Source organism: Balaenoptera ricei, chromosome 11, assembly GCF_028023285.1.
Source record: "Balaenoptera ricei isolate mBalRic1 chromosome 11, mBalRic1.hap2, whole genome shotgun sequence".
Classification (NCBI taxonomy): Eukaryota; Metazoa; Chordata; class Mammalia; order Artiodactyla; family Balaenopteridae; genus Balaenoptera; species Balaenoptera ricei.
In genome coordinates this window covers 38,208,917-38,233,528 of record NC_082649.1, presented here as the reverse complement: position 1 = coordinate 38,233,528, position 24,612 = coordinate 38,208,917, and the positions used below count along the sequence as shown (strand labels likewise).

At 43.8% G+C, this 24,612-nt stretch overlaps 1 protein-coding gene across 1 annotated transcript; it reads right to left on the bottom strand.

Annotated features, from left to right (window-relative positions):
* Nucleotides 1-5,157: 5,157 nt before the first annotated feature.
* Nucleotides 5,158-23,305, bottom strand: PPIL1 (peptidylprolyl isomerase like 1). Its single transcript, XM_059938802.1, has 4 exons — nucleotides 23,187-23,305; nucleotides 20,525-20,679; nucleotides 6,896-6,964; nucleotides 5,158-6,354 (listed from the first exon to the last, which is right to left on the bottom strand). Exons 1-4 carry the CDS (start codon nucleotides 23,240-23,242, stop codon nucleotides 6,134-6,136), a joined length of 501 nt encoding a protein of 166 aa, XP_059794785.1. The 5' UTR covers nucleotides 23,243-23,305; the 3' UTR covers nucleotides 5,158-6,133.
* Nucleotides 23,306-24,612: the final 1,307 nt, after the last annotated feature.

Sequence of the window (24,612 nt, the reverse complement as noted above, 5' to 3'; positions counted from 1 at the left end):
ACCAAGTCTGGCCCTCTCATTCCATAGATGGAAAAACTATGGCTCAAGGAAGTTGCCGAGGTTACACAATGACCTGGCTCGAAAACCAGCTTCCATATTTTCTGAGCTGGAGGGAGGAGGGGGCAAAGAATGGTATGGAAACCATTCCTGTGGGAGTTTCCGGTATGACCGAGGGAGACAGCAGACCCCAAGCCTGAAGCTCAGCTCTGCCAAGACCCAGCCATCTGACATGGAGCTTCATCCATGAAATGGATTCATCTATGAAATGGACATTATGATGTCTTGTTTACGGGCCTTCAGAGGATTAAATGGAATAATACATGTAAAGCACCTGGCATGTGGTATGTTCCCCAAACATGAGTTTCTTCCCTTCTCTTGTTTTCTCTTAAAAGTATCACAAATGCTTTCAAAAAGGGGACGCACAAAGGGAACATTTTCTCTTAGAGCTGAATGTTTCCAAAGACAGTTGTGAACCTTGGATTCCCTTTCCTTGGGGGCTTTCCTTATACAGTGAATGTGAAATGGCCATTTTCCCCATCAGCTAAACGAGGAAGTAGAAATACTGCTTTCTCCCTCCTTCCCCACCACCTCTGCTGTACAAGAGCTTCCTCACAGGTACTCGGGCCAGCAGCTTTTAATGGAGCTGTGGCCAGATCCTCACAAAGAGGAAAGTGAGTCTGTGAGATTAGCTGAGTGGTGAGGCTAATACCGTTATGATCCAATAAACACACTGATTAGGGTCATTTGTGCTCCTTTCCTCCCTCCCTCCTTCTCCCCCTCCTGCTGTGCCTTGGCAGGCCTAGTGCAGGCTCTGCTTAGAAGGGTCTTGGAGATGGCTAAGGCTGGAGCCTCCCAGCCAGCTTGGGCTGAGGATGCTCTAGGATGGATAGCCTGCAAGGCAGGAGTTTTGGGTCCTAACGCCTGTCCCGCCACCAGATCATTCTCTTTTTCTGCACCTCATCTTCCTCCTCTGTATGTCAAAGATAGAGATAAAAGGGCTAAACTTGGGATCAGAGGTTCTCAAGTTCAAGTCCTAGGCCTGCCTTTTACTAGCCCTGCAACACTGGGCCTGTTACTCCATACATTCATTCACTTTGTACAAGGCTCAGTGCTACTTGTCTTTGGTCTTCAGTCTGCTCATCTGCAAATGGGCATAATAATGCCAACCTCAGAGGATGGCTTTGGGGATTAAGAGAAAAATACATATAAGAAGCTTCCACAGACCATGGAACAGAGAAAGGGCAATAATAACTTTTTTTTTTAATAAATTTATTTATCCAGTTATTTATTTTTGGCTGCATTGGGTCTTTGTTGCTGCGCGCGGGCTTTCTCTAGTTGTGGCGAGCGGGGGCTACTCTTTGTTGCGGTGCGCGGGCTTCTCATTGCGGTGGCTTCTCTTGCTGCTGAGCACAGGCTCTAGGTGCATGGGCTTCAGCAGCTGTGGCACGTGGCCTCAGTAGTTGTGGCGCACGGGCTTAGCTGCTCCGCGGCATGTGGGATCTTCCCAGACCAGGGCTCGAACCCGTGTCCCCTGCACTGGCAGGCGGATTCTTACCCACTGCGTCTCCAGGGAAGTCCTCTAAGGTTCCTTCTGGTTGACTCTGAAAATATTTGCTATTGCTGGGCCTAAAAGAGGGGCTCCAAGATTACTTGCTGAATGAATGGCTTCAACTGTAAAGTGCAACATTAAGTGGCTAAGAGGGAGCTGGCTCTTTACAACGAGGCATGCTACAGAACCAGGCCCCGGGCACAGGGGCTCATCCACCCTCACCATGCACGGGGGGCTTCTCCTCCATCTAGTCCAGTAGACAGGAAAGAGGGCTGGCGGGCCTGTGCCGACAGAGAGCCTTCCCAGGCCTGTTCAATGCCAGGCTGATGTCTCAATTCTGGCCCCACTCAGTCTGAGCAGCTGCTGGTTTTCCACACCCAAGGGGTGCCAGGCCTGGCTTAGAATCATGAAAAGGCATCGGTAGGCGTCTGCCTTTTGAAGAAGCTGCAAGGCTAAACTGTATTCACACTGGCCTCTAGTGGCAAATTTCCAAAACAGCATTCTAAATGGAAATTCGGCAGCTGAAGGAATCTTCTTAGAATGACCTAGATTCAGAAATTTAGGGCTAATAGGGGCCTTGTTCTGATCTTCGCTTGATGAATTAGAAAACCAAGTTTCAGAGGTAAAGTGACTCGCCCAAGGTCACACAAAAGCCTCACATCTCACTGTCCACAAACCTGACCCAAAACTGGCCATCTGTGGTTTCAGACAGTTAGGGATCATGGATTACCTACTTGGAAGAACAAATAAGGACCCATTTTTCAAAATCAGACCAAGCCAGCCTTAGAGTGAGACCCTAACACGTTTTCTTCCCCTACACTTTGCTTTTTTTTGTTGTTTTTCTCCCCTCTTTTATCTGTAAAAAAAAATGTTGCTGGAAGATCCCTATCCAATATTTACCTGAAAAATAGTAATCTACCCTACAGGCAACAGGGCTCTGAGGCCACGAAGTGCTTCGTAGGCAGTAAACTCTGCCACTTAAACAAATGTGCTCTTCAATGTTTCCTCCTCCACACGTTGCAAGAATGTAGTGCCAGAAAGGGCCACGCTGACAGCTCAGATTGGCTCGAGGATCTGAGGGTAGGAATCGTTTCCCTTGTGCAGGGAAAGCTATTTTGACATATTCTGGAGACACAGTCCAAAAATAAATCCAGCTGAGGACTTCCACAGGGCTTAGTGGAAAGGCTTTGCTGCCATACCAGCTAAAGCCTGGGTTTGGAGACTTGGGGTAATGCTATTATTTCTGCAAATGGATCTCAATCTTTTCCTGACAGAGAACAATTTTTAATTTGATTTATTCAGCAATAACCTCAAAGAATTGCATAAGGTGCTAAGAGAACTCCCAGAGGGGAATAAGACAAGGGCTTTTGCTCTCAGAGGTTAGCCCAGCGGGAGGGAGAGGTGTGCAAGGTCAGGCTGCTGAAATGTTGGTGTGAAAAGGCAGGAGAAGTATGTGGTGGCTTCAAGGGCCGCCGGTAATAAGGACAGCTGTTTCCTAAATGCTGGTCCCTGTTCTAAGTACCTGCTCTGGCTCATTTAATCTTCACAATAGCCTTATGAGGTTAGGACCATTATCCTCATTTTATAGTTGAGGAAACTAAGGCACAGAGAGATTAAGAAACTATTAATAGTTCATCACACTGCTGCTAAGCGGTGAAGCTGGGCTCTGAACTCTGGCAGTCTGGTTCCAGAGCCCTTTACCCTCAATGTCATAATTGCTGATAACCTCTCCCCTGAATTGCTGTGATGTCTACTGAACCATACCATCTCACCCACTCTGGTGCCCTCACAGGATCTTAGTGTCACACATGGTCTGATGTCCGTGGTGTACTAAATGGCAACGGAAGGTGGAAGGGCATTGTTTCTTAAAGCTCAATCTTAGCAGCCAAAGCCAAGAGCTTTGAATTCCTTCAGTTTTCTAAGACCACTACTGGTCTAGGAGGCAGAAGAAAAGGTTATTGTCCTGATTGCTCCATGCTCTAGGAACCACTCCCCACCCCAATTTCATGTTGACAAACGTAACCTTTAGGCCCTCACCACTCAAAGTGTAGTATCTGGACCAGCAGTCACCATCTCCTGGGAGCTGGTTAGAAACACAGAATCTCTAGCTGGATGCTGAATCCGGATCTGGTTTCTAGCAGGCTCCCCAGTGATTCTTGAGTGTGGCAAAGAGTGAGAAGCCCTGGGCTAGGACCCTTGTGGGCCACACACTTTCCAGTCTGGGTACCAAACTTCTAACCCATCCCATGGGCACTTGTTGGAAGGCTTCTTTCGTTGGCTTATCTACTCCCAACGTCAAGCCTTCTCTAAGAAGTCTGGAATCTCCTATCCTTCCCACCAAAGCTATATATCTCCTGTCCCTTGATTAGCTCTCACAGTCCCACAACCTATCTTCATTAATCTCCATCTAAGTTACAAACTCATCCTGCGTTCTCTGCATAACCTACCTTCACCTTGATCTATTTGAGCTGTGACTGAAATGAGCTATCTGTGCCCTAGCACACCCCACTTCCACAAGACTTGTCCTAACTGTACTTTTCCAGAGAGGGTGTGGACACTCGTATGACAAAGGGATCAACCAGGATTCCTTTTACACAAGCTCCCTTTACACAGAATCAGGAATTTCTACATCTCTGGCTAACTGGCAGAATCACTGGAAACTGAAACAGTTCAAGTTTTACTCTTTGAGGTCACATCCTTTATGAAAACTGGCATATGTTGCATGTGTGATCACCTCGGCATACATATGATATACTTATCCAGAAACAAGGAACTGTGCCTGTGTAGCTCTCTTCCCAAGTGTAATCACAACCTTCTTTACTTCTCAAAGTAGCGATAATACGTTTCCACCACTCTCATGACCTGGGTGGAAGCAGGGATTTTCAGGATTCTAATTCTGGAAGGTCAGTGGTTGAGTGTCTTATTCTTTGCTCCTAGAGGTGGGTCCAATTATGTCCAGCCAGTCCAGGCTGAAAGAAATGTATTTCTATTTTCCCAGAATAGTACTCTATACCCCAAAACCATCTCTGGGAGGTTACAAAGTCATTTACGTAGTTTGTTGATGGGTTTTGCTTTTTTGTTTTTGAGAGAAAAGAGACAGAAAGATGGAGAAAGAGGCTGAACATGGGGAAGGCCTGGGGAACAGAACCTTGTTTGGCCATTCCATCACCATTTCCAAAATATGTAGAGTGATAAGGATGAACAGCTAAGCTATAATCCCCTTTTCAATCAAGAAACTACCCAATTAAGAAAACAAACACCACAACACATTTTGCCTCTGGGCCTGTGATGACATGCAGGTATATCTCTTCCAGGTTCAGGGAATGGTTCAGGTCTCTCAGCACATCCACTTGGTTAATCTACAGGGGCTTCCCCCTCACTCAGACATGCTAATCGACATCACTTACTTCTTTCTTTGGTACTGCTTTTTTAGAAGTAGGTTTGACTTTTTAAAGTCAAACCTACTCTTGGATGGGAGAAGTCTACTAGAGATCCAAAAACCTAAAATGATATGACAACTTGAATATCAGTCCTGCAATACTACTTGAAATGGTTCAGAGATCCAAATGTTAGAACCTCATACAATATTTAAAATCAAACTACAGCAGTGATTTCAACCATCAGTGGCATTTTATTTTGGAAGCTCTATGTATTCCATAGGTATTAACTTCCTTTCTCTCACCGCCCCCTCCCTAAAAAAATCAGAAAGATTAAAAAAATATATATAAAATCTCTTATCTAGTTTCTCTAAAGTCTTAGGTTAAAAAACTTAAGTGGTGCTTCTGCTTTATGAGGATACTGCTTTTTAAGGAGAATCCATAGTCTTTCCGTATGCTCACTATAGATTTCTGCTCCTTCCTGGGGAAAAAATGGTCAATGCTTCTGCTTCTTTTTAATAAATTCATTTCTCGATTATTACACATTATCATTCCCCACTTGGCACATTCTTAGAAACTTGATTGTTGGATGCATTTTTCACTTGGCAAAAATTCAATGTGGCTTTGCGTGGGATGTCTAAGTGTCGGAAACAGCAGTGTTGATGTTCTGGTTTTGAGAGGGAAAATATATAGAGAGATGCATACAATCCCTGGAAGAACAAAAGCAAGAGACTGAAATAGGGGGCGCACACAGTTAAGAAGGCTGATAGACACTCCTTGGTTTTGAATTCTATGGCTGTCAGCCACCAAAGACTGCAGTGTAGCCCAGAATATAAATTTCTGCAAGAAGAGGCTCGTTAGGCAATGTGAAATGACGGAGTTGGCTTCATTTCGTTCCAAGTGTATAGAGCAGATACACACAAGAAGGAGCAGTATGGGTCATTTGCAGTGAGCAGTAACCTGTGAACAATTACGCATGGGCATTTCTGCAAATGCTCTGTCAACACAGGCACTGGGGAAGAGAAAAGAAGCATCCCATTAAAATACACTTCCATCTCTAACTCACCCAAGACCCCAGGCCTCCTCAGCGCCTCAGATTTGCAAGACCAAAATGCAGTTTAGAGTTACGTGTCATTCTAGGTCACCTGGAAACTGGTTCACTGGGGCCATCTCAGAAGACCTGGGTGTGCCCAAGAGCGCAGCAAGTCTACCCAGAAGGGTATGCCTTAATGATCTTCACATCGTCCACAGGACGGTCCTGGGAGTTTGTTTCCACCATTCCTACTCGATTCACCATTCCTATACCCTGGCACACACGGCCAAAAATGGTGTGTTTGCCGTCAAGCCACTGGGTGGGAGCCAGGGTCACAAAGAACTGGCTGCCGTTGGTGTCTGGCCCGGCATTGGCCATTGCGAGAATTCCAGCCCCTGGCGGGAAAAAGGAAGAGAGGAAAGAGTATGAATAACCCCCATAGCTCCAGCCTGGATCTGCAACACCGGCCTAGGGATAAAAAGAAGCCAGACCAACCACCCGACCAGACAACCTTCCCCTCAGGGCAGGCTCTCTGCCCTCGCACAAGGGCTGACATCTGCACTACCCGATGGCCTCATCTCCCTTGTCTTCACCTACTCCCTAGCCTCTATCCATGATGATCCCTGCTAAGCTCTGGACCATGTTCTCAATTCCCCTCAAAAATTCAGGAAGGTCTCCTGCTTCTTTGAGGAAGCTTATAACAGCAACATTCAACAAGTAGTTAGAATCAAGATCACTCAGTTCGGCACTCTGAATCGCTCAGGACTCTTGAGGCCGCTTTCTCTAATCTGCCAGAGCTCTTTGTGGCTCTGCAGCTGGGCAGCTACATGGCACCAGGCCACGGTGTCAGGCATTCACCTTGAATCACAGCCAAAAGAGTGAGCTTTTAAAATCCACACCCTCTTCGTACCCAGTCCAGCCAGGTCATATACCTACCTGTGAATTTCAAGTCTGGATGAAGTTCATCTTCAAACTGCTTGCCATAGATAGATGCACCACCTCGACCTGCCAGTTAGAAGACAGGAAACCAATCAGCCCACATTCTGCCTCACACCAAGAACTACAGTCCAGGGTCAAATGACTTTCGGAGTACAGGAAAGGAAACTCAGTGAGCATGCCTAGCGCCGTGCTAAGTACACTGCAACTACGCAGCCCCGCAGCAGAATCAAGCACTGGCGCAGCATATTCCAATCACTGGTTTCATTTAGGTAAGACGTTTCTTTTCAAAATAACACTGAGTGCTTTTTTCCTGCTTATGAAAGTAATACATTTTCACTGTCAAAATGTAGAAAACATAGATCATTATCAAAGGAACATTAAAGCCCCCTGTAATCTAACCATCTACAAATAACCACCATTCACGGTTTGATGTGTTAAGAGGTTTCCTAAATTTTTACATTTTTATGGGTACTTTAGACAGGAGTGCTCCAAGCCCTAACCCTATGCCCATCACAGACATTGCTAATCAATCAGCATTCTTCCCTGCTGAGCTTAGACTGGCCTCTGAATCCTTACCAACCCAGAAATCCAGGCAGCCATCTTTAATGGATCAGAGATGGCATAAGAATTGAAACCTATTTGTCATCCTTAACCTAGATGAAGGAAAATAAAATTCATTTAAGTCAAAGATAACTAGCTTAAGGAGAAACAAGGACAGTGCTGAGTGGCAATGTGGCAGAAAAGAATAACATTACAGTAGGGAGAATTCATTGGGAGGAGAAGCAGTGTGCTGTAAGGAGAATATGAAGAAACATGGCACTGGGAATGATTTGCTAGCAACATCACAGGTTATTCATATATCCACAAGAGTCCATACCCTTGCTGTTCTGGGCACCCAGGTTTTGTTGTTAGAGAAAAATGATACGTTAAATAAGATTTTTCCATAGGAAAAAATGTCCTAATAGGAGATAACTCTCTTAATCAATTATTTAGTCAACCATATGTCTTGTTGAACTACTTTGGTTTCTCCAAGTTGACCAGTCAAGACAAAACAGCCTGAAACAAAGTGAACAGCAGATTTATCAGCTTACTCTGCTTGCCTGGCAGCCAGGAAACAGGCCAGAGGCAAGGAGCTCACTTCCTTTTACAGCCTGCTGTGAAAGTAGCATGTTAAAGCACCATGTCCACCCCCAGAGGCCCCTGGGCCCTGCTAAGGTGTTTCCATGGTAAAAAATCCTTTGCTGTGCCTTTTAGGATGCTCCACCACAGGGAGCCTGTCACAGCCCCCGGTTCAGGAAGAAAACGCTGTTCTCATGCAAACAGGAATGGGGGTGAATGTTAACAGAGTTGGGGAAACCTCCCACCTGGCCCAGGCTACCCATGCTTCTGGAAAATTACTGAACTACCAAACTATGTAAAAATTCATTCCAAAAATTCCAGCATGCCAGTATACCTCCAAACAGCAATTATATAACCAGTATGTTCCCTCTGACTACAGAGTCAAGGTTCCTGCTTGAGCTTGGGGTGGGGGTTGGTTAGTAGAAGTGCTAGGGCTGAAGATGAGACAGGAGAAAGAGGGCTATGGGGACAAACTAAGGTCAAGCCCTACCTCCAGGGCTTGAATGAGCATGAAGAGGATGAAGTTCAGCAGTGCACTGTCTGTCCGCAGGCTGAGCCTTGGAAGTGTGATCTCTGCAAGCCAAGGACTGCCAGAACCTCAGGGCCCCACTCTCAAGGAACTGAAACCGAACATATGAATGGCACCACAAACAGGATAGGCCAGTCAAGAGTCACAGATAAAGCCTGGGGGTTTAAGCAATCAGAAGGCGATGAGAGGAAAGGGCATGGAAGCCCCACTTCACTCACTAGGCATAGTTTGACCAATTGCAAGTAGTTTGGGCCTCGAAGGCACCATTTAATCATAATATGTTATCTTTTCATAACCTAATTCAACTCAGTAGGGTTTGCGGCAAATTGTCAGAAAGACAAATAATTCCAATCAAAACATTCCTTTGGGCATGCAGAATAGTGGAGAAATGGACAGGGAGTGATTAAAGAGTTCTCCGGTGCAGAGCAGGCAACAGATGTCAATGATCACATACAAAGCCAAAAATTAGGAAGCTCTGTGGTAAAAACGTGCTGTGTGCCTCCTCTAGTACAGATACAAGGGAGACAGGCACAGGCCTGTTTTCCAAACTCTGTGCCCTCAAAGTTCTTCCACTCTTCTGTCCTCTCCTTTAAACATTTATTCAATGTATTTAATATTTCAGACAGAAAAAGATACAAAGAATAATATGACAAACAACTGTGCAGCCTCCCCTCAAGAAATAAAGTGTGGCCAATCCAGTCGAAGACCCCAGGCACACACGCCCTGTTTCCCTACCCCAACTCCACCACTCCCCCAAGAGCTAACAACTGCTGTGAAGGATCTCATTTTCCTCTCAGGTCACCACTACTCTTTCTGACCAGGAGTTTGTCATTTCTGTGCATTTTCTTTTCTACTACACATTGTATGCATCCCTAAACAAATGTACTGTTGTTTGCATGTTTTTAGGTTTATATAAATGGTATTATACTCTACATATTCTTCTGCAGTTAGCTTTTTTTGGGTCACCACTGTAAGTGATATTCATCCATTTTGTTCCATGCAGCTCTCTGTAGCATTCGTTCCACTGAACGATTACAACATAATCTTTTCTCATGGTGATGGATAGTTAGGATCTTTCCAATGTTTTTGCTATCATAAACCATGCTGCAATAACCATTCCTATACTGTCTCCCAAACACAAGTGCAGGAGCTCTCAGGGACTATACCTCATGGGGGATATGCAGGCTGACAGTGTATCAGCATTTCACCAGTACTAGATTTCCCCAACTATCTTGCCAGAAGTGGCCCCAATGTGCGCCCCACCCCCAGTGCTCTCACTCTCACCCTTACTGCTCGGAGGTCCTTTTGCCAGGCTTTTTCTAACGTTTGTCGGTCTGAAAGGTGTCAGATCTCTTGTGGTGTTTTAAACTGCGTTTCCCTGAAGCTGTGCGTAATTTCCTGTTTACTGGCTATTTAGCTTCCCTCCTCTGTCAACAGTCACATTTCTACCGAGTGGTTTCACATTTTAAAATTTATATATATTTTATTAGTAGGATTATTCTAGATACTAATCCTTTGTCAGTTAATGCTTTTGCAAATACTTTTTTCCAGTTTACTTTTTTCACTCTTTTAATGGGATCTTCTCATGCAAAGAATTTTTTGCAGTTGAAATTCCTTAATCTTTTTCTGTATGATCTGTGCTTTCTGTTTCTTTAAAACACAAAAACAAAAAACCTGTCTTATCCCCAAGACTGCTCTGATGTGCTTCTTCCTTCTCCTGCTCACTGACTGTAGAAACCTCTCAAGGTGAACTAGAGTGGCATCTAAGACATGGAGAGTGGTCTCTTACACAAAGATTACCATACTTGGTGCTACCTGTGCCTACCACTCCCATGCCACAGCTGATGGAATCACGGATTAATATCCAGCCCTAAAGCAGCCACAGGTCAGCCAGTTAGCCATTAGGAGGCCCACGTGAAAGCTCTGCCTGGGGCATTCGACACAAGAAGGCAACTAACAAAACCAATCAAAGCCTCTCTTCCAGCAAGAGAGCCTCTAACAGATACCGCAGATGTCCTCTGAGCATTTCCAACCCCTTCTCCATGGCCTGCCTCAACCTCAGAGACAAAAAAGGCAGGTACTGACCAGTCCCGTCTGCAGCTAGGGGTAGCCAGATGACCCAGTTCTGACTTACTGACATAAACAGAAGCCATTGAGTAGAGCTTCTAGGAAAGCTATAGCTTTCCTGATTAAAAAAGGACAACACACTCCTGTCTTTCACCCATAGCTCTTTCCTCATCTTCCTTCTTTGAAAGCAGAGGTGATGTCAGGAGCAGCAGCAGCCACCTGGCAACCATAAGACAAGTTTGAGATCAAAGGCCAACACACTGAGAATGGTGGAGTGGAAGGACACAGCAAGCCTGGGTCCCTGACAACTCTGCTGGGCAGATGAACCAATGCCTGCAACTGCTCACCTCCAGACATTTTGTTATGTGAGAAAAACAAAAGCTCTCTTTGTTTAAGCCTCTGTGGTTTTCTGTTACTTGCAGCCAGAAGCATCCCAAATTGATACAATCACTTTGTTAGTAACAGTAGGAAGGGGGAACTGACTAGTGGAGCTACTATTGGATTACCAGGGCAAATGCCAGATACCACATCTAACACAGCAAACAATACTACAGTTCTCCAAGAAGCTTTAGCTCTTAAGATAGAGTCCTCTCTTCCTCACTTGCCTTTGGGGTCAGAGAGATCTGGATTTCGGTTCCCACTCCACCACTTACTAGCTGTGTAACCTTAAGCAATATACTTACCCTCTCTAAGCCCCAGTTTCCTTGTCCAAAAAATAGGAACAGTAGTAGTACTTATGTCTCAAAGGACTGTTATGAGAATTAAGTAAGACAATGCATGGAAACCATGTAGTATATGACATGAGGCAAACACAGTAGCATCAGCGATGATGAGCCTCCTCTAACCGAGATAATCTGGGCATTTTCTGCGAGAGACGACTGTAGGTTGTGACCAACAGTCCACCTTGGGAGGCGGTCTGCCCAAGTTTACGCCAGTTCCTCTGTCTTCAAACCTCCACCATTCCCCCTCTGCTCCTTGCTCTTTGTGGATAACTTTGTTTCTTATTTCACTGAGAAAAAGGAAGAGAACTTTCACAGGTTCTCATCACCAAATCCACTTTCCTTCCTATATCTCTACCCGTTTACCTTGCTTCATCCATTATTAATACACTGTACAAATAAATTGTTCAAATGACTATCCCACCACCACATACTAATCAATCCCATTCACCTTTAAGGAACTTTGCAGCTACAATTTTCCCTTCTCCTGTATCAGTTTTTCTTTCTGAGAGATCATTCCTATCAGCATAAAAACATGGTATTACTATTTCACATTTTGGAAAAACGACGACAACACTGTCTTCCAAGTATCTCCCCATTTCTCTGCATCAATTTCCAGAAAAACCCCACCCCACTTCTTCTCCAGCCTCTTGAATGCTCTCCATTCAGATGTTTGCCCTCACCATTCCCTGAAACTGCTCTTGTCAAGGTCATCAGTACCACCACGTTGTCATTAAATCCACTGGTCAATCCTCAGGCCTCACCCTGCCTGACCCAACAGCAGCATCGGACAGTTGATGCCACCTTTCTTGAAATCCCACCTTCCTGGCAGCTCTTCATTTTCCTCTACTGGCTCCTTCTCCACTTCCCTCTCTCCTTTCACAGATGTTAGACCTGCACTGATATGTGAAGACTTCTCCTTCCAACACTTGCTCCCTCCCCCCTTTACCTTTCACAAGTGTTACCCCATTAAATCTCTTGAATTTCTCACTCTGTCTTGGCATGTGCTTCCCAGAGGACCAGAACCAACAGAACCCCTATCACCATAGTGCAAACTATAAGCTTTAGCTTTGACAACAATGAAAGCTTCTACTTCATCTCCCTGCTTCTGGCCTTGCCTCCTGCTTTCCACACCAGTCTATTCTGCATGTGCAAGTCAGGGGATCCTTTTAAAACAAGTCTCATCATGGCAGTCCTCTGCTCAAAATCCTCCAGTGACATTTCATCACACTTCAGACAAAGTCCAAAGTCTTCATCACAACTTACAAGACTTTCCATGATCTGGTTCTCTGATACCTCCTGCCACTCTCCCCCTCACTCACCTGCTCCAGCCACAGTGGCCTCTGTGCTGTTTCTTGCAGAGCACACTCTGGTTCTAAGACCTCTGACTGCCGTTCCCTCTGGATTGTCCTTGTCCCTGACATTCTCATGGTTCATTACTTTATTTTATCCAGAGCTCTGCTCAAATGCCTTCTTATGAGAGAGGTCTTCCCTAATCACACTATCCAAAGTAGCACCTCCCTCATTATCCCAGTGGTTCTCAACCAGGGGTGACTCTGCCCCCTGGGGACACTGAACAACGCATGGAGACATTTTTGGCTGTCACACTGAGGACTTCTACTGGCATCTAGGGAGTAGAGGTCAGGGATGCAGCTAAACATTCTACAATACACAGGACGGCCCCCACGACAAAGAATTATCCAGCTTAAAATGCCAGTACTGCCAAGGCTGAGAATCCCTGCTCTATCCCCTTGTACATCATTTTTTCCATATCATTTGTCATGCACAACCTGACAGTGTATTACGTACTTATTTGTTCACTGTCTCTCCCACCAGAATGAGCGTTCCATGAGGGCGTTCTTATTCATTATTGTATCCCCAGCTCTTACAATAATGCCTGGAGTCCAACAGACATTTGTTAAATGAATTAACAACCAAAATAAACAATAAACACCCATACTTTTTTGAGCTCCTATTTTGTGTTGAACCTGTGCTAACCATTTTATAAACATCTGCTCGTTTACTACTCACAACAACCCTCATGAGGTACATATAACCACACTCCCCATTTATATATAAGAAGGCTCAGCAAGGTCACATAAGTTGTCTAACATAACACTTAATAAGTGTTCGTGTGAAGCCAAGATTCAACCCCAAGCCCAGCGGGCTCCACGACCCTCTGTTCACCCCCACACTACACTACCTTGCCGTATATCACGGCTGGATTAAATGTCCTCACACATTTTTCTTATCAAGAGTCCAATATGGTCCCTGAATGATGCTAATTCAAATCTGAACTCCCGTGTGGGAGTCTCCATGAAATGGCCCAATCTTAACCCCCATGCTGTCTCCTACTACTCTGTGCACTCTGCCCCAAACTGCTCCTCCCTTACTCTCCCCTAAGCATGCAGTTTGGGGGTCTCAGAAATCACATTTTATCCATCTGTCCTGGGCGTGGAGAGGTGGCTGGGTCACGTCACAGAGCCAGTCCAGCATGAGACGTGACACCTGGGGTGGTGGGTTCTCCTTCACACCTTACATGTGTGTCACTTGTGCCTCCATTCTGTATTCACTCTTCTTCCTAAATCTATCAATAAAATGCCCTTCCCTGTCCTCTCAAAAGTTAAAATCCTGCATTTCCTTCAAGGCCCACCTCAAAATATTACTCCATCCCATTCTAACCCCATTCCACTGTACTTTTTCTCTCATTATGAATTATCCCAACAAATGTTCTATACATAATCCATAGCATACCACCATGCATTTGCATATTTATCATATTATTACTTTCTAGTTGTTTCTTATAATGAATACACTGTCTTCTTGGCAGGGCAGGGTTCTCTGCAAGGAAGAGAAAAATGCCTTGTCTTCTAATGCTTAAATACTCCTCACAGGCCTTAGAATAGTACAGGATACCCCACAGACTCTTAGCAAATATTCATCAAATGAATAAAATTAACAAGAGCTTGCTGTTCAACACGTGAAATTTCAGGTGTTCCTGGAGCTACTAGGAGGTGAGACGAAATCAGAGTGAGGGTGACACACAGCATCATCAGCACGTAATTAATCACTGTAATCACGGCAGCTGGTGAGCACCGTGAGGCTACATGCAGAGCTGGAAACGTGAAAGGAAGAGCTTGATAGGATGCCATGTCTTACAGGGAGAGGAGAAAGAGAAGAAGTTAGTAGAAAACAGAGAAAAGACATTCAGAGGGCTAAGAGAAGAGCCAGCACAGAGTTATTACAATAATGGAAATTTAAAAGAAGAAAAATGGTTTAAAATGAAGCAAGAGGTCAAAGTCAAAGACATCTGAATTGAGAAAACATCTGGCAAAGGTGTATCAGAAAGACCCTGGAGGACTTCCCTGGTGGCACAGTGGTTAAGAATCCGCCTGGCAATGCAGGGGACACGGGTTCGATCCCTTGTCTGGGAAGATCCCACATGCCGCGGAGCAACTAAGCTCGTGTGCCGCAACTACTGAGCCTGTGCTCTAGAGCCCGCGAGCCACAACTACTGAGCCGATGTGCCACAACTACTGAAGCCCTTGCACATAGAGCCTGTGCTCCACAACAGGAGAAGCCACCACAATGAGAAACCCACACACCACAATGAAGAGTAGCCCCTGCTCGCCGCAACTAGAAAAGCCTGCATGCAGCAACGAAGACCCAATGCAGCCAAAAATTAATTAATTAATTAAAAAAAAAAAGAAAGACCATGGAAAGTATAGTTCCAGAGGAGCCGGACTGAGGGACAGAAAGGATACATCGGGGATAGAAAAGCTACATCGACCTGCTGAAGAGCCCAGAATGCCACATGCTGGTCATCTGAGATGTTCAGCAAAAATTATGCTACCTAGTCAGCCAGCAGTCCATACTAGTGACCCAGGAGGGCCTAACTCCTGTTTGCCTTCCACCATAAGCCTGCCAAAAGGCTTAACTCAACCACTCACTATACTTGAGGCTGGACGCAATTATTTGGAAATCTTTTGAGTGATCCAATTTCATTAAAATTACATCATGGAAATGTGACATTATGAAGGATTGCGAACTAATTACAGAAATACAGGGAAGCTCTGACAAGAGCACTCACATCTGAGTCACTTCCAATTCTTGTACACTAATCAAGAACTCTCAGTTCACTGGTGTTATGAATTAAAATTTTATCTCATAACAACAAGAAAGAGGAAGAAGATAGGAAAGAAGTACAACAAAGTGTTGACAGGACATTTTCAGATAAAGAAAGTGGACTGAAGCAGAATTAGACTTAGCCTTCCCCAATAACTGATGAGGCAAACACAAAAAATTCAATTGTTTTCAAAGCAAAAAATTCATCAGCAACAACCAAATAAGAAAAGGGAGACAAACTTATTCCAAAGATTCTGAAAAGAGTCAGTCAGGGAAAGAAATAAGAGATTCTTCTGCCTGTACTCCTGAAAAGTAGTAATCAGGAAAGGAGGAGTGTCACCCAGAGAATTCTCACAAATACCCTCCAATTTTGAGAAGCCAACAAGGGGAGTGGGTGAACAGCCCTGAAGAAGTTAAGGAGAAGCCCTTGAAGACAGAAGCCCACACACCACAGGCGCTCAGGAGTGGCAGGTCAGGGTAATAGCAACGACCACCTTAGTTAGGTGGAGGAACACAGGGCCATGACAGGGATCAGGACATGCTACTCCAAAATAAGGCACCCTGGCATAATGAGTATTTCAAGTTGAAGGAATGTGAGAAACGGCAGGTGCAGGAAGGACTTTCTGACATTCCCCTGAAGTGGGTCATAAGACTCTCAAGTGAGAGGTCCCCTCCGTATACCTGGAGGAAAGGAACATCCCTACTTTCATGAAAGAGGGACACCCAAGAGGAATCTGAACGAACAAGCCTTGCTAAGTCTCCCCTAGTTTACTACACTGAGCTTATACTCATACCCCTTTTGTCCGCTCACATTTTCCCACAACTTTCCACTCTTTATCAAACCTAGCCTAAAAACGCTCAAGGTAACCCCTTCTTCAGGTCTTCATTTCCCTATAAAGGAAATGTCATGCAGAACTTATATTAAATAAATTTGTATGCTTTTCTCTTGCTAATATGTCTTCTGTTATAGAAACCCAGCTGAAAACGAAAAAAGGTATGAGGCTCTTTTCCCTCTGCTACAGCTATACTCAGGGGCTACCTAGGGCCTGGGGTGGGGCTAGAGGGACACCACCAGCATGGAGTCTCGGAAGACAGAACAGAAGTCAGCCCTCCCACAGGGGCTCACTCAGCATGAGCTGAGCCGGTGTTCTCTCCCACACCCTCAGCAGGCTAGAATAAAATGGAAAGAAAGCAACCTAGCACTTGGGATGGGGAAGATGACTGGTCCCACAAAGGTAGGGAGAGTGACAAAGAGAATCCACTTAGTCCCACAAAGGTAGGGAGAGTGGCAAAGAGAATCCACTTACACTGTACCCAAGCAAATAAAAGGTAAGGTCAATGCAGGTTCCGACGTTAAGCGTGGATTTGACAACAAGAAATGGCATGGAGACTATGCAAACATACACAACAAGTGGAAGGAGAGAAAGAAGGAAGAAAATATAATCCAAGAGGGGCTTCTCCATGGTTGTCTCAGCTACAGATGCTTCAACAAAAATAAGAATCCAAGAAAACAAGAGCTCAAAGACAAGATAACAAATCAACAGAATAAGGTGAAAAGATTGCAGAGCTGAGGAAACAGACTGAGAGCCAAATGACACCAAGACAGCACTAATAAATAAATTAGAGCAGTAAAGAACAGAATAGACAGGGCTCAAAACTGAATAAGGCACAGAGTAAAGGTCTGAGATTATTTCAGTGGATGCAGGAAAAAATCGAAAAACATCACCTCACTTACTCAGGAGAAATGTGACAGATATGGAAGGCAAAGGCAATGAAATAAAGAATAACTAGTTTCCTGAAACAGAAAATCTAGTAAGTGTAACAGAGAAAATATTCAGAAATACAAATAAAAAAATTTCCCTGAACTGAAGGAAGGAGTAAATCCGGCCTCAGTATTCTCCAAAGCCATGTTCAAAACCAGAAGGCAATGGAGCAGAATTGTCTAAAAAGATCTGAGAGAATTAGTCTGGCCCAAGAATAGTAAATAAGTCATGATCTTTTTCAACTAAAAGCGTAACTGGCAGAAATTCTCAAACATGATTGAGTTTGAAAATATAACACCCTCCAGCCCTTGCAATAAAAACCACTCAACAATATATTCTGCCTTCTACCACTTGTGAATAGAAAAGCCTAGTGGTGAGCACTGAACCCTCTGAAATGTAGAATCCACACTGTAACTGAGGGACTCACGGGTGCAGAATGGAAAATACTGTAAACTCTGATAAGGAAAAATAAAACTAACAACAAAAAAGTGGCAGCAAGGGAGGGAGGACAGGTGTGAGATAATAGAAAAAAAGATATATCTATATATACATATATTTAGAGAGAGAGAGAGAGAGAGAGAGAGAGAGAGAGACATATAGATGCCCCTGGTTCCTGGCACAGAGCCTCTAAAACCCTTGTAAATTCCTAAGTGGTAAGAACACTAGGAGCGTCTCTTGTTCTAATATTTGGTCTTTGACCCTATCCCTGACACAGGGCTCCTGAAATCCTTATAAATTCCTAAGTGATTAGAGCACTAGGACCATCTTTTGTTCTAATGAGGTGACTCTGGGTGGAATCCTGGATGGGGGCTGGTCACCAGAAAGACCAAGTCATGATTAGAAGCTTGGAATTTTCAGTGCCTGCCCCACCCCCTTCTCCAGAGAGGGAAGGAGGGGAGAAAGGCTAGAAATGGAGCTAATAATTGATCATGCCTACATGAGGAAGCCTCCATAAAATCCCAATAGCACAGAGTTTATAGAGTTTCAAAGCAGACGAACATATCCACCCTGGGAGGGTGATGCACCCCAACTCCATGGGGATAGAATTTCCCATTCTCAGCACCTTCCCAGACCTCACCTGAAGCATCTCTGTTCATCTGTATCCCTTACAATATCCTTTAATAAACTGGTAAATGTAAGTAAGCACTTAGGTTTCCCTGAGTTCTCTGACCTGCTCTAGCAAATTAATCAAACACAGCTGGTGTCACAGGGAGCTGTTTGTTGTGGGGAAAAAATTCCATACATTTGGTGACCAGAAGTGTCAGTGAAGTGTTCTGTGCGAGCATATAAAAGTAAAGGAAAAACCCAGGAGGGAAGAACTGAGTTTTTCCCAACACAGGAAGCAAGTAAAACTAAGTTTTTCCTAAACAATAAGAATGGGTAGAAATTTAAGTACTAATTGCCTCATCTTTCATAGCAGGAAGTCAATTTTTCTGTTAAGTATATACAAAATTCAATAAAATACTTTTTGTTTTAGAAACAATAGCATGCATGACATAGCCTATTCTCTTGAAATTATTTCCATCTAGCTAGTTATCCATCCTTTTAACTAGGTATCTGAAAAGAAAGATGTCTAGAATAATGGCCACCAAAAGTTAACGTTCATCATTTCTGAGAGGTGGGACATTGGGGGAATAGCTAATGGTGGTTAGGAATCTTTAGGAGGTAAACTTATGAGTGATTTTTTTTTTCTTTTCTTTTCTTCTTTGGCCACGCCGCACAGCTTGCGGGATCTTAGCTCCCCAACCAGGGAGTCCTAACCACTGGACCATCAGGAAATTCCCTCTTATGAGTGATTTTTTTGTTCTTTTTTTCTACTTTCCTCTATATTCTATATTTTGAAATGTGTCCATATATATTGAAAAAATAGAATGCCTCTTTGTCATAAAGGATAAATAAAGGACAACTGAGAATGACAAGGAAGAAAAAGACTGAGAAAAAACTGCCACCAAGAAAACCAAGCTTATTTAAAGGCAAAAGAGCAGGAATAGGAATTAGCAGAGAGAAAATGCAGACTGGGAAGCAAGGGCCCTTGAAACTTATAAATGTTGGCATCTACCAATTTCACTAATAAATCCCAACTAAACGATGATAACTCCCAAATTCATACCTACATCTCAGACCTTTCCATGAACTCCACACTCATATCCCATTAATCAACATTTCCACTCTCTTTCCAATCTCTTTCTCTCACACGCCTGTCCTTCCCGGCTTCCAACCTCAGCAAATCCCACTGGCTCCATTTCTATCAAAATGTAACCTGAATCCAGTCACTTCTCACCACCTTCTCTACTATCAGGCTAGTCCAACCACATATATCTAGACTGGATGACTACAGCAGCTTTCTAACTGGTTCCCAGCTCTCACTCTTGCCCCACATCATCTAGTCTCCAAACAGCAGTCAGAGTGATCTTTTTTTTTTGGCTGTGCCACACAGCATGTGGGATCTTAGTTCCCTGACGACCAGCGATTGAATCCGTGCCCCCTGCAGTGGAAGCACAGACCCCTAACTACTGGACCGCCAGGCAATTCCCAGAGTGATCTTTTTAAAGAATAAGTCAGATCATGTCATTCCTTTGCTCAAAACCTTCTAATGGCTCCCATCTTATTCAGAATAAAACCCAAAGTCTCTACTATGCCCTACAAGGTCCTACATGATCTCCTATGTAGGCTCCTGCCTCACAGCCTCTGGGTCTACTCTTCCCTCCAAGGGAATGTTCTTCTCTCAGTCACAAGGTTCATTCCTTCACTTCCTTCAGATCTCTGTTCCAATCACATCTTTCAGACAGGACTTCCCTGACCTTTCTACTAAAGTCCCATCCCCACATCCTTTTCCTGCTTTATTGAGAGCAGGAAGTTTGGGTTTTCTTTTTTTTTGTCTAGGCACAGCCATATCCCAGAGCTCATAAAAATATATGACACAAGGCAGGTGCTCAGTATTTGTTAAATGAATGAATCAATCTAAGAACTCACTATTTTCTTTTCCTCAAAACACTGCAAATGTCCTTCTTTACTCCTGATTATCCAGACTACTCTATGCAGTACTATAATTCAGGCAAACATTATTTGCTCTTAGAAAGCAATACACAGAAGTTATGAGAAACTCTATAAAGTCCAGGAGTCAAGATTGGTTTCTGTTCAATTCCACTTGTGTGTGTTTGGGGAAGGGGGTGTGCTAGCAAGGGCAGGAGTAGCCACCAGAATCAACTAACCCAGTCCCTGGTATATGGAAGAGAGCCCTGACTACCTTCTACCCAGTTATAACAGGATGAGGCTTCAGAAACTAACGTTGACTTAACTGTACCTGTCCCTGTTGGGTCACCTCCCTGGATCATAAAGTCTTTGATGATTCTGTGGAATTTGGTGCCATTGTAGTAACCTCGACGAGCCAATTCAGCAAAGTTCTTACAAGTCTTTGGAGCATGCTTCCAGTACAGCTCCAGCACGATGATCCCCATGCTGCAGGGGGAGAGGACAGTAGAGCTCCAGTCAAGAACAAGGTCACAGCAGACAGAAACATTATGGGACTGCTCCATGACTCTTCCTTTCCAAGCTTATAAATCATGAAATTATGATAAATATCAGATTTCATGCTCAGCAAAGGAAAACAACACAATGCAAATAACATAAACACAGATACCTCCTTTGAGTAAAACATGCAGGGGCTTCTGGTACTTCTTTTAAGCAAAATAACCATGGACAACTAAAAATTCTAACACCTTGTATACAAGAAATCACTATACCAATATAACCAATATAACCAACCCTTGAATTATGGGAAAAAAATCTTACACTTAATTTGTAATTTTTTTTAAGTTGGACATTAAAATATTGGGAATTCAAATTTATTTATACATACATAAGTTTCTGGGTGGGGGTGGAAAGTGGGTAAATGGGAGACAGGAAGGTTTTCAGTGAATATCTTTTTTAAGCTTTTGTATTTTTGAACTATGTAAATTACTACCTATTCATTAAAAAATTTAATAGGAAAAAAAAAGGTACAGTTTGTGTGTATTTAGGAAGGGTACAACAAAGGCAAAATCTGATTACTTCAAAGCTTTACACCTGCCCAGTGTGATGAGTGCTTTTCCCCTTGAAGTAGTGCTAAGGAAAAGGAAGAAGTAAGACTTAGGACAGGTGCCTTCCCCTCCATTTCATCACTCACCTAAACTTTAAGCTCCAAGAATGTGTGAACTGAGTCAACTCTGTATAGCCTGAATACCCAGTGCCAAGCACAGTGTAAGCACTCTATAATGTAGTATGTGCTAGAACATAGTTTTCTAACAGCCTTTCTACTGGCAATTCATCCTTCACACTCCTAACATTCAACACGGATTAACAACTACTCTGTGCAAGATACAGTTCTAAGTGCTTTTCCTCTCACGGAGCAACATTCTGGTGGATATTTGTAAAATACAGGGAATAACTTTTTGGAATGCAACCAGAAAATACCTATACAAATTTGAAATGTGCATACCTTTTGACAGCAATTTCAACTTCTAAGTTTCTAGTCTATGGAGAAACTTACAAAAATGCTTAAGGATACAATATGTGCAAGGATGTTTATGCCAGTATTTGTCCTAACAAAAAAAAATATGAGAAGCAATTTAAGTCTTCAAAGAGGGAATGACTAAAATATGAAATATCCATACTACGGAAGGCTGCGTGTACTAGTGTGCGAAAGAAGAGCAAATTACAGAAAAAAAAAATATATATACAATATGATCATACAATCTTATTATTGTTTAAAAATAGAACATAAAAGAGATGCCTATGTGTACAGAGAAAAAGATCTGGATGGTCATCCAACAAACTATTAATGGTGTTTTTACAGAGAGGAGTGGCTTTCACTTCTTATTCTATACACTTCTACAACTGCTTGGATTTAAATTTTGATTTATGCTATAATTAAAAAAACTAACAGGTGAGTTCAGAAATAACATACTTTCAAGTTGAGGCCAGAAAAAGTAGAATTTTCTCATTAAGAAGGTGGGGAAAATGGCCAAGGGGCAAGAGCAGCATCTGAGAGAACTGTGCTCTGATGGAAAAGCAGCATGGGCAAGAATAGAAAGATGGAAAGACGATGGCTGGACCTTGGCTGCTGGTGTGAGAACAGCAGATGTAGGGAGAGAGGTAGGCAAAGGCCAGGATGAAGGTCAGACTACAAAATTTCAATTTTATACTGTTGTAGTAGTAAGAAGTTACTTAAGGTTATTTGTCCCACTTTGGAAAGATCACTTTTAACTTTTTCCAAGGAAGCAATGGAATGAGTGGGGCTAAAGAATCTAGCACATAAGGCAGACAGACCAGGCTCCAAATGAGGTTCCCCTACTTACTAGCTACATGGGTTTAATCAAGCCATTTACTCTGTAAATTTTGACATTTCTCCTGCTAAAACTGGAGAGAAGCTGAAATTGTACCTACATGATCTGAGTTGCTAAGAGGATTAAACTAAATGTGATGCTACACAACAGGGGCATGGCACTAGCTGTTTGGTGCTCAATATTACCACTCTTTGATAGGAGAGAATAAATGTGTTTCTTCCTGTGTTCTCCTAAAAATCTGGTTATACAACTGTGCTACTTACAACCTTAATATTTACAAATCTGTCTCCTTCACTATACTGTAAGCTTCTAAAGGCAAGGCTGTGTTTTATCCACCTCTGACCCTCAGATCCTACGTCCCCGGCCTGTAGATTCAATACACGTTAGTTGAATGAAAGGATGAACGAACGGAGGGGTGAGAGGAAGGCAATCGGGCCTCTGTCGCTAAAGTCTCAGCGCGAGTCGGTGCGGAGCTCGGACGCGGGCAGTGGCGGTCCCCACTCAGCCCTCAGGCTGCCGCCACGACCGCGGCTCCACGAGGAGGTCGGCCTCCCGAAGGAGCGCGCCGGGAACCCAGCCCCGCGGCTAAGCCTGGGCTCCGCGTCGCCTCCGCCAGCCCAGCCCCAGAGGCCGGGCCCTCACCTGGTCTCCAAGTATACGTTGGGCGGCTGCCAGGAGTCTGGAGGGATCGCCGCCATAGCGAAGCTGGCGGAAACCTCCCGTAGCAATTGCTACTTCCGGCGATTCGCCTGGGACCCGATTCGCCGGGGACCCGGCGCCGCTGCACACACTTCCGGTTCCCGCCATTCAACTCTAGCGATGCTAAAATTTGGGGGCTTGAGACAAGGAAGGGGAAGGACCCCCACCTCCAAGGACGAGAATCTGGGGTGCAAGGCGAAAGCAAGCTGTCCGCAAGGACGGAGAAAAGTGCAAGCTCTATAAAAGGTGGTCTCCAAGTGGAGAGATGCCGCGCCACTCTCCGAACGCTCTGATTGTCTTTTAGGCGTGGAAGGCGTGACCAACCAGCAAATCTGCACTTCTATTGGCGTTAAATCCTAACCTTTCATTTGGAAGAATTCCCTAGTCCCACAATCTAAGGAGAGGAAGAGTGGAAGGGAATAGAGATGAGAGACGCCAGTAACTAACGCTTGTAAGGCACTGTATATTTAGAGAGCACTTGAACATTATAATCTACTCCGCAAAACAATCCTATAAAGTAGGTGTTATTATTCCCATTTTTCAGATGTGAAAACTGAGATTCAGCAGTTAAATGACTTATTTGTCCGTAGCCATACAGCAAATCAGAGCTTCTAGACTCCAAAGGCAGAGTCTGGAGAGACGGGAGAGGGAAGGACAGGGAAGAAAATGAGAGATAAGGAAAGGGAGAGACAGGAGAATGAAGATCAAATAGATCAGGGCTAGAGCAAGGCTTAGAGTGACTGTGGCTGGGATAGATGATGCCCCAGGGTTATTAAGAGTTTGCTCAGGATCAAAGAGAAGCAAAGTAGAGGCAATGTGATGAGGTTTGGAGGGAGGACAAAAAAGAAATGGGGTAAATAAACATATTGTAAATGCTCTGCACACCGCTTAATAATGATGGCTAAATGAATGCTTACTTTGTGCCTGGCATCCAGCTAAGGACTATTGTGTACTTTCACATTGTTAAAAATCAAACACAAATGGAGCCCAGACTTGGAAATTCTCTGAGCAGACAAATCAGTTTAGTCGTACAAGTAAAACTTAATTTAGCTTATTCTGTAAAACAAGCAAAACTTAACTTGGGCCACTTCTTGTTAATGCCTCTGAAAATCATAAACGAAACTTAAACTTCCCCAAAATTAATGTGAGGTAACCACTTTTAACCCATTCCCTAGCACTAGGAAAACTCTTAATAGTATAACCAACCACTGTGAAGAATAAACAACCACTGCCTTCTCACTGTATAAGCTGCTTTATAAAAATATACCTTTGAGCCTCTTTCCATGTTCTGAGTGCCCCCAGTTTGCAAACTGTTTTGTGTGTGTGTGTGTGCAATAAACTTTTACTAACTACTATTCCAGTGATCCAG